The 9542-nt window shown below is 44.9% G+C and overlaps 2 protein-coding genes and 1 long non-coding RNA gene across 3 annotated transcripts; 2 read left to right on the top strand and 1 right to left on the bottom strand.

The window, feature by feature from the left end:
• Positions 1 to 1357: 1357 nt before the first annotated feature.
• On the top strand, positions 1358 to 3767 carry LOC131138584 (beta-crystallin A1-like). The gene is made up of 6 exons (XM_058087626.2): positions 1358 to 1475; positions 1592 to 1637; positions 2729 to 2847; positions 2938 to 3079; positions 3145 to 3287; positions 3371 to 3767. Exons 2-6 carry the CDS (start codon positions 1599 to 1601, stop codon positions 3516 to 3518), a joined length of 591 nt encoding a protein of 196 aa, XP_057943609.1. The 5' UTR covers positions 1358 to 1475; positions 1592 to 1598; the 3' UTR covers positions 3519 to 3767.
• Positions 3768 to 4168: 401 nt separating this feature from the next.
• On the top strand, positions 4169 to 7212 carry LOC144894587 (uncharacterized). Its single transcript, XR_013625228.1, has 3 exons — positions 4169 to 4213; positions 4784 to 4856; positions 6949 to 7212. It is a non-coding gene; the product is annotated as an uncharacterized LOC144894587 (long non-coding RNA).
• Positions 7191 to 9352, bottom strand: LOC131138585 (trafficking regulator of GLUT4 1-like). The gene is made up of 3 exons (XM_058087627.2): positions 8667 to 9352; positions 8452 to 8578; positions 7191 to 8354 (listed from the first exon to the last, which is right to left on the bottom strand). The coding sequence occupies exons 1-3, from the start codon at positions 9051 to 9053 to the stop codon at positions 8341 to 8343; spliced, it is 528 nt and encodes a 175-aa protein (XP_057943610.1). The 5' UTR covers positions 9054 to 9352; the 3' UTR covers positions 7191 to 8340.
• Between the last annotated feature and the right edge of the window lie 190 nt (positions 9353 to 9542).

The raw sequence follows: 9542 nt of genomic DNA, 5'->3' as shown, positions 1-9542 counted from the left end.
AGCAGGAGAAGGAGGAGTGAGCTGTGCGTTCCCAGTCGCACAGCTGATGGTGTTAGCCCCCATGTCCAACGACAAATTCCAGATGTCCATCACTTCCAAAACCGGAACTAAGAACAGGTGGAGTAAGGCTTGGAAGAGGGTCATGAGTCCATCCCGCTCTGTGTCTGGTGTCCATGTGGTGTCCCACTGCCACATCTTGTCTTTGGGAACAGACATGTCTTCATTGTCAGTTGAACATAATTATCCCTTTCGTTCCTCAGTTATATGCATCAAGAATTGTTTTGTTTGAACTGCTGATGCCATCATAATGCCATGCCATTTTGTTAGTCAGCTATGCTAACAAGGATATTTGTGATAGAAATATAGTCAAACTAGGGGTGTCCTATATTGGCTTTTTTTGACAAATACCGATATATATTGTCCAACTCTCAATTTCTGATACAGATGCCGATATGTGTATAATGACATATCTTCTGTGGTGGAATTAACATTTTTGAAATATCGGTTTTCATGATCTGGAAAACTGTGATGGGCTGTCGACCAGTCCAGGGTGTACCCCACCTCTCGCTCGAAGACAGTTGGGATAGGCTCCAGCACCCCGGCAACCGTAGTGAGGATAAGCGGTAGAAAATGAATGAATGAATAAATGAATGATCTAGGAAAAAAATAAAAAAATCAGATACTGACTGATTTTTATCACATTTTTATGCTGATAATGAGCTGATGATTATCGGACATATCTCATTAAAATACATAATAACACATCTGGACTGATGCGGTATATTAATAATGCGACAAGACGCAGGCCATATTTTACACTTGACGTTGACCAAAAAAGACACTAACCGACGCACACAGTAACCAAGTATCCACTCTACCCATTCTTGACCATGTTCGAGCTGTTAGCATCTCGCCTCTAACTGTTCTTTGTATGTGTATGCGTGTGACACTGTGTGCCCTCGAGAGTTTTTTAGGTGAGCTTTGTTTTGAAGATGTGTGTGTGTGTGTGTGTGTGTGCATGTACGTGTGTATGTGTGAGAGAGAGAGAGGTTACACGTCAGCCTGCTGAGTTTGCATGTCTCTTTGTCACGTCTGAGAGGCGCTAGCATCAGCACATATGCACACACACACACACACACACACAAGTTTTGCTTGAGCAAGTGTAATGTGTGTTGTATCACAAATGACTGTAACACAAAATATAATTCAAGATTAGCCACGCCCCCTTGTGGTCATGGGTTTGTGTGTGTGCTACAGAAGTAACTTTGTTTTGTAATGTGTGTGTGTTAACCCCTCTGTGCCGCACAACAAAACGACCAGGTCCAAAGCAAAGTGCTGACATGAGTACCGGCCAGTCTGCCCCTGCTGGGTGCCCCCCCCCAAACCCCACCGACACAGGGTGCTTATAAAGCCTGGAGCACACCCTTGCAGCAGTCCCATCAGTGGAACCCTGCGACACGTGGAGCAGCACTTTGGTAGGTCGACCACGGACAAACAGCAGAAGGTCAAAGTTCATGCTGGACCAAACCTGAGAGGCAGAATCACACAGTACTTTGATTCATTGAGTAACATTTGTCACCATCCTCCACAGGTACAAGATGGCCATGACCAACCCCTCCCCCATGGGCCCGTGGAAGGTGAGTTTGTCCCACTGGACTCATCACCTGCCAATCGTTGGAAATGATCACAAACATAATGATGTGTGGTGAAGGTCATGACTTTTTTCATGTTAATTGGCCATTTGTTGGCCATTAAGAGAATAACACGAAATAGAAGAGAATATTTCATTTTGGTAAAAAAAAAAAAGAATGTTTCTACAAGGAAACAGCTCTGCTGTAAAAGTCTGATCACGTCCTGGTGAGCTTGGGTATGGAATCTTCCATATGTGCCCTGTGATTGGCTGGCCACCAGTCCAGGGTGTACCCCGCCTCTCGCCCTAAGACAGTTGGGATAGGCTCCAGCATACCCGCGACACTTGTGAGGATAAGCGGCATAGAAAATTGATGAATGGATGGATATATTATTGCCGACATGTTGACTAACACAAACTGGCAGGCGCCACGGCCCGCCTCAGTGCACTCATTGAGCGTTGAGTGCTTGGCTCGCTAAACTATTAGGTTTGTATTTGATCAGGAAATCTGTGATTTTTACTTTAAAAATGTAAAAAAAAATTAGTGTATTCACACAGAAATTAATTTAGAATACAGTTCATTGGAAAAATATTTTTTTATTTCGGGATGTCGGATAGTTTCGATAATTCAAAATTGGAATTGGGCTCCATACTGATAATTATCGGACATATCAGCATAAAAATGCAATTTCGGAATTCTGGATACAACACATTCTGTATGTGTTCATTCCACCACCGGAGATATGTCATGTTACACATATCGGTATCAGCTGATATTGGTATCGGAACTTGAGGTTTGGACAATATCAGCATATCGGTTTTCGGTTAAAAAGCCAATATCAGACATCCGTATTTTTTTTAATATGATTATTAGTTTTAATTAGTCACTGTATAAATCCACATGGCATAACGACACTAGAGAACTGCCATAAGACTTTTTGGTACTTTTAGTCGACGATAACATGCTAAGTTAGCATTTAGTGTTTCCAGTATCTATACGGCATGACGGCATGATGACATGGATATAGATAGCCTTAGCATTTTTGGTACTTTGCGCTGTCCAATTGCATTCGACCAATTCTACTCCTGTGTGTTCAGATCACGGTGTACGACCAGGAGCACTTCCAGGGCAAGCGCATGGAGTTCACTGCCAGCTGCCAGAACATCATGGAATGTGGCATGGACAACATCCGCTCCCTCAAGGTGGAGTGCGGCGCGTATGTATTCCTCTCAAATGCCATTGGACTCCTCATGAGCAGGCTCTCCCCAATGGTTTTTCACTAACGTGGGCTTTGTCTGCTCTGCAGCTGGGTCGGCTACGAGCATTCCAGCTTCTGCGGCCAGCAGTTCATCCTCGAGAAAGGAGACTATCCTCGCTTTGAGGCCTACAGCGGAAGCAACTCTTACCGCATCGAGAGGATGATCTCCTTCAGGCCCGTCTGCTGCGCTGTTAGTTCACTTCACTCTACCGACTCGTGCTCTAACTTTCTTTCAAGCTCCTTTTCTTCTTCCAGAACCACAAAGATGCTCGTATGACCATCTACGAGATGGAGAACATGATGGGCCGCCAGTTTGAGCTGTGTGACGACTACCCCTCCCTGCAGGCCATGGGCTGGTTGAACAACCAGGTTGGATCCATGCAAATCCAGAGCGGAGCGTAAGTCCACCACCCTCTTGTGGCTGTTAGTGTGAAAAAATACATATATAAGTCCCTCCTCATCAAACGTGTTGCTTTTGCAGCTTTGTGTGCTACCAGTATCCAGGCTACAGAGGCCAGCAGTACATCGTGGAGTCGGACTGTCGTGGAGGAGAATACAAGTCTTATCGTGAGTTTGGCTCTCAAGCTCAGACCCCCCAAATCCAGTCCATCAGGAGGATCCAACACTGAGGGGTCATCAGCTTCAGACTCCTTCACCGCCTTTTTTTCCTCCATCTCTCTGGCTCCATGGGTCCGACTGGTCTAAGCGGGACCCCGGGCTGCACTTCAGGTGCTTTGCTGTTGTCCACAGCACTTTTGTATTTTTAAAGAAACATCATGAAAGAAATGTAAGGACAGGAAGACAGAATCCAAGTTTTTACTGTGACCTCCAACTGACTTCTACTGTTCAATAAAGACAAGCAAACACTCTCAATGTCAGCAGGCTCGCTTTCATCTTGTCTTTTGCACATCACATGACACAAGGGCCAAAGGTTACGGTCAACCGTACCTTTGGGCAGGCTTCAACAATATTTCACTTTCACAGAGAAGTTAATTAACAACAAAGGATAAAGTCGTTTTTTTATGGCAATCCTTAGAAATGTGTAAAAAGAGCAACATTTGGCAAAGTATTAAGACAATAAATATTCACTAGTATAGAATATAGAAGTATAGAAAGTCCTTTATATAAAGTTTAAGTATAAAGTCTTCTACATGTTACACATATTGTAGATACATTCACTAAATGTGCTACGGCAAGTGACCACTGGAGGTCGCGATGTGCTGTTTTGGTGTAAAGACCGTAAAAAAGTAGAATCGCGACAGTTTGCGGCGCTTGGTGACTGTGACGTCAGCAAACATGGCTTCCCCCGGCAACTTTTGGCTAGGTAAGTGAGGCGAAAGTGACAATTTTAAACATTCATATATTTTACCGATGTACACCAGTTGGTTTGACTCTAAAAATACATTTTGCGTTGTGTAGAGTTATTTTAAAACGCTTGGAACTAACAGGTTAGATTTTTTTAGCCCAAGTTGTCACCCTGGCGCTCAAGTTGTCATCACTGTCTGGTGTTTGCTTCTGGCCCGGCATTGTTTAATAAAAATAATAAACAATAAAGAAAAGTTTTTCTCAAATGAACTGTTGTTTTAAACGCTGAATGTCTTAAAGCACTGGTTAGCAGTAATATAAATGCTTTTGTACTTTGAGTTGAGTCATTTTTTTAACCTCATTTAGTGACACTAGAGGTTTATTTGAGTGTCTTCGCAAGTTTTGGCATTTTCTAACCTAATGTAACTACCTTAGAGAGTCAAAATATTGGAAACAGTGATACAGTAGAGTTGTACAAGCAGAATAATAAAATATTGTTAAATGGACAGCTCTCTGACAGTATTGATCGTAAGTGAACATTATTACTAGATTGTGTGTCATGTCTCATCTTGGATCTGTTTCCTTCCAGGATCACATTGAAGAACTGCACAAAACTAAATGTTACTTGTTCAGAAGATCTGCTGTCATCTGTTCACAAAGTAGTAAGTCATTTAATTTGTTTTCCCAGTGATTGTTAAATGTCTTAGCTGTGTCACAAATTGAATATTTCTGTCAGTACACTTCAACAAGCACACTGTGTACTTTAGTTTATAAGTGCATTAATTTTAACAGTGTAGTGCTGTCCCAAATCCACTACTATCGTTACCGGAAATGACGATCACAATGTTTACCTGCATCTTGTTCTTCCCTATTTTCCATTTTTATGAGTTGCTCCTCAGCTGCCGTTATTTCAAGTTAAGCTGAGATAATGATCCTGGTGTAAGCATACACTACGCCCCCCGACTTCTCCAAACGCTCCTGTGTAGCTTGACATGCACCTCCAAAAAAAACTGCATCATGGCAATGTGGACTGTAAAGGCTGGGACAGGACGGCTTTATTAAATTTCCTCATTTCCTGTATACTACTTGTTCACAGGGCAAACACCGTCTTCAATTTCAATATCAACATTTACAATAACGGTTACTGTTACCTCTACAGCTCCAATGGCACTCACCCTGTCTCTTTGTAATTGCTCGCTATAATATGTTTCTTAGCTTTCAGTGGACATTTAAAGTGATTGACAGCAAAAACTCCAAATGAATAGGACTGTTGACTCAGCCGCAAATGCATGTAACAGAGTGTAGTACACCGTGGGGCAGCAAGTCCGCCATGACGGTAAATGGAGCACTTGGGCGGGGCCAAGTGCACAACAGTGTACATTTTGATGAAATATAATGAAATATTATTTACTGAACACAATGGATATATTGTTATGTAAACAAATAAATACCTAAAAAATCAAAGGTACTGCAGGTGTCACACATGTTCACATGTCTGGATTCTGCTTACCATCATGGCGGCCAAACCCGCACAAGGCATATTAAGGACGCTTACAGTCGTATCCATTTACTGTCCTTGATTGACAGTGCTTCACACAGCAGTGACTCAACACAGCCCCTTGAGGATTAAATTGGTATTACGTGTCTCAAGTCTTTCCCTCCTGAATATTTATTGTTCCCGTCTTCTCCTGATTTGTGCAGTTCTCTGCTTGACCAGTAGAGGGGGAACATTCTAGACCCACCACCTCTTAAATGTTTCAGCCTGTAATTGGAGGCTGCTCTCTCTGCCGCCGCCCCCTCCACCTCCTCCTTCTCTCCCCTCTCTGGGGGTCTGCTTGCCTCTAAGTGCCTCCTCCAGTAAATCAAACCACAGGACGCTGGCTTAGGCTGAGCACAGAAGAGTGTTTACATGTGGCCTGTCTCATCCACTGAGGCATTGATTAATGATTGATCACAAACACCACTGAGGCGACTCCGTGAACGCCAGCGAGTGACACCGCGGCGTGGTGAACAGATGATTGGTCCGAACGGGGAGGAGGAGGTGGTGTAAATAAGAGATGGAGGGCAGAATTGCGGGTTTAAGCAGCGCTAATCGCTTAAAAGCCTTAATGCAGGAAGTCCGGAATCGGTGAGGAGTCATCAGTTTGTTGGCGAAGACTCGAGGGATGCTTGTTTTTTGGTGGCAACTGCAGATGTGAAGACAAATCACATATTTGTATATATATTTTGAAGGAAATGGAAGTTGAAGTCATCAATGTGTCATTACAAAGGTATACTCAGACCAGGCCAATGGTGCCGGGTGGCCGCTGTCAGTAATTGCTTACGAGAGGAATGATCGCATGAATTAAGTGACTTTATTTTTCATACACAAATGTAGTCACAGGTGAGCAAGCGTGCTGATTGTTTTGAGTTAATTTTATTTATGTTATGAATTGTGGTGGTTATCATTAATAACCTGCGAGGAACAATGGCATTGTAGTCATTTTTTGACTCTGCTACAATGCACATGCATGTGCATAAAATCATGCCGGGCTCTGGCCCACCTCACCTCAAAAGAGGGGACGAATGCCGTGCATGGGCGCAAATCGGTTCGCTCACACTAGCCAAACGTAGCATGATTTAGATGAGTGCGATTGGCCTAGTGTGAATACAAGTCACTCCATCCACATGATCCTATGCTAATAGTGTGGAATAGCAAAATGTAGCAAAGTAGTTGGTGCCTCTCTAAAGTTTTGGGTCTCCCGTCTCCTACAGCACTGATCATGTGACACTGCAAAGCAGGAGGAAAGGACGGATGCTCCAAAGTCTCCACAAACGTCTCCACATAAGTCAGGTCAGTGGCTGCAACGCGTCATATTATTACTGTGTCATACATTTGTAGACATGTCATTAGCGATGTGCTCTTTAATAAAGACAACTTTATACACCCAAGCCAATATGATGAAATCATTTCACAAAGACAAGAACAATGATGAACAAAGACGAAGATGTTTCCTACATAAGAAAATGGATGGATGGAGAGAGGAAGGGTGGGTGTGTTGAGGTTGGGAAGGAGGGTGGGGAGTAAGCATAGATGGAAGGAGAAAGCGAGGGAGGGGGCAGGATGCAAGAATAAAACATTATTGATTTTTTTTTCTCTCCAGTGAAGTCAGTCAGGAAAGTGCTGCTCTTTTCTTCTGCTCGCAAACAAGTCTCTTCATTCTCTCAGCTTTAATGTCATTTATTGTGTTTGAATCATTTTATTGGGTTAATTTATTAGTTATTTTATCACTTCCTGACATTGTTTTGTTTCCTGACTTTTCTATACTTTAGTTTTACATGTATCTCTTTAAACACTTTTAGTGTTATCCTGAATCTCTTGTTGCTAGCAAGAAAGCTTTCCTCCCATCAACTCGTTCATCTGAAAATCTATTGGCGTAAGATGGCGGGACTTTCTGGTTGTGTGCGGAGTCATGGACATCTTCACCCACCCTCCTGTTTTCTCACCAATTCTACCTAGAAACAAAGTACCTACTCATGCCATGGCGATTTATTGGACAGATGTTAGATGTTGTTAAGATGATGGAAGTGGCTGATGGTCATCATGCTCATTCAAGTTTATTTCACATGCAAACAAACGTATGGCACGGTAAACCAGTCATACAGTACAAACATAGAAAGGTCAAAGGGAATTGTCTTGCAGTATAGGTCATCGCAAACAGCTTCAGATATCGGGCCGGCTCTGTGCAGTCCGGACCAGAACCCGGTTAGTCTTTTTGGCGGCCACAAAAACAAAACAAAAACAAAAAATAACAAGTTCACACTGCAGTCGGCCATTTTTGGAGGGAAAAAACTTGCAGGAAATCCTCAAAAGAAGTCACGCCTGTCAGATGGTACCAAGAGAACCATCTTGTTGTTCATCCCAGCTGTTTGTGTGCGTGCGTGCGTGTGTGTGTCTGTGTGTGTGTGTGTACATCTCTAATTGACATGTGTGAGTGCAGCCCCTCCCTCCTCTGATTCTGACCTTAAGGGCTATTTTGGGTCAAGCGGAGCCAGACAGAACCTCTCCAATGTGTTTTTGGATTTTCTTCATCAGTTTGTGCTTTTTCAATGTCTTCCTTGACTTGTGCAAAGTAGTCTTGATGAAGTCCACAGGCTGCTGTGACGTCACTGCTGGAGCTCTATACACACGCACACACACACACACACACACGCACACACACACACAATGGTTAGGTGATGCGCCCCCCTCACCCAAGCGGTCGTGTCAGTCCGTACCTATAGTGAAGACGATGAAGATAATGACGGCCACGCCCAACAGCATGGCCAAGCAGCTGAGCAGAAGTGACACCCGTCCGTACTTCCGGGCTGCCTCCACATCGCCATTGTTGAGCACCGACCTCGACTGGCGGGAAACACGAGAGCAGGTGTCAGTGCACGCGCCCAGTCAGACGCACACATCCCCGTGCGCACAGCAAAACTTGCGAACTCACCACGCTGGCGTACCACAGCGCGCACACGTTAAGGGGCACGCCGGGGCAGAGGCACGACAGCACTGCCAGCCACAGGTAGCTGGGCGGTACCGACCCGGGCGGGATGGGGGAGGCCAAGCTGAGGCGGGATAAGGACCTGGGTGCGGCCGCCAGCTGGCCCACCGAGCCGGACTTGAGCGGCGACCTGTGTCCGTTCTGCTCGGCGTCCAGGGAGCGAACGCTGCCCCGCAGGTCGAGCGATTCGGAGGTCTTGACGTTGCTCTGGCCGCCCGGTTCGACGGTACCGACGCTCAGCAGCTTCTCCGTGTCCTGGAAGTCGCCCGGGTTGGACGCGTCTCTCTGGACCAGGGCGCTGCTGGCGAAGGAAGCGTCGGTGTTGATAGCCATGGTTAAAACAAAAAAAAAAGTTGTGCGTTTGGGTCTGGACGGAAGGTTCTTTGGTTCTGAGGAGTCTCCCTCAGAGGTTCTCCATCAGTGTGATGTCTGTGGTGTCATCCAGGTCCAAATGTCCTCCTGCTCAGATGGAGTGAGCAATCAGCCCATCCCCGTGCGTGGTAGCGTGCACGCAGCAACGCGGTGCGTAAAAGCTTTCCATATATGCGCGTGGCTTCACACGCACGCGCGTTGCTGACTCAGTCTGCTGGAGTCCAAAAGTGCAGAGCTCAGTCGAACCAGAACCTCTCTTAATGGCCCATACCTCCGCCAAGGAAGACATTTGTTTGTTAGTCAGCACACTTGGAGGGGGCGGGAATATGACCAGGAGGAGCATACTTTTTTCATACTTTTCTCCATTCTTAAGACAAATGACAGAGGGTGACTTCACGGTTATACTTTAGGGCTCGTACGGAAGCATGGAATTTGGTTTTCTAAATTTGA

The sequence above is a fragment of the Doryrhamphus excisus genome, linkage group LG21 (assembly GCF_037039965.1).
Source record: "Doryrhamphus excisus strain RoL-2023G ecotype Guam linkage group LG21, RoL_Dexc_Guam_v1.1, whole genome shotgun sequence".
Taxonomy (NCBI): Eukaryota; Metazoa; Chordata; class Actinopteri; order Syngnathiformes; family Syngnathidae; genus Doryrhamphus; species Doryrhamphus excisus.
The sequence above is the reverse complement of the archived record's forward strand: the minus strand, read 5'-3'. Positions and strand labels throughout refer to the sequence as shown.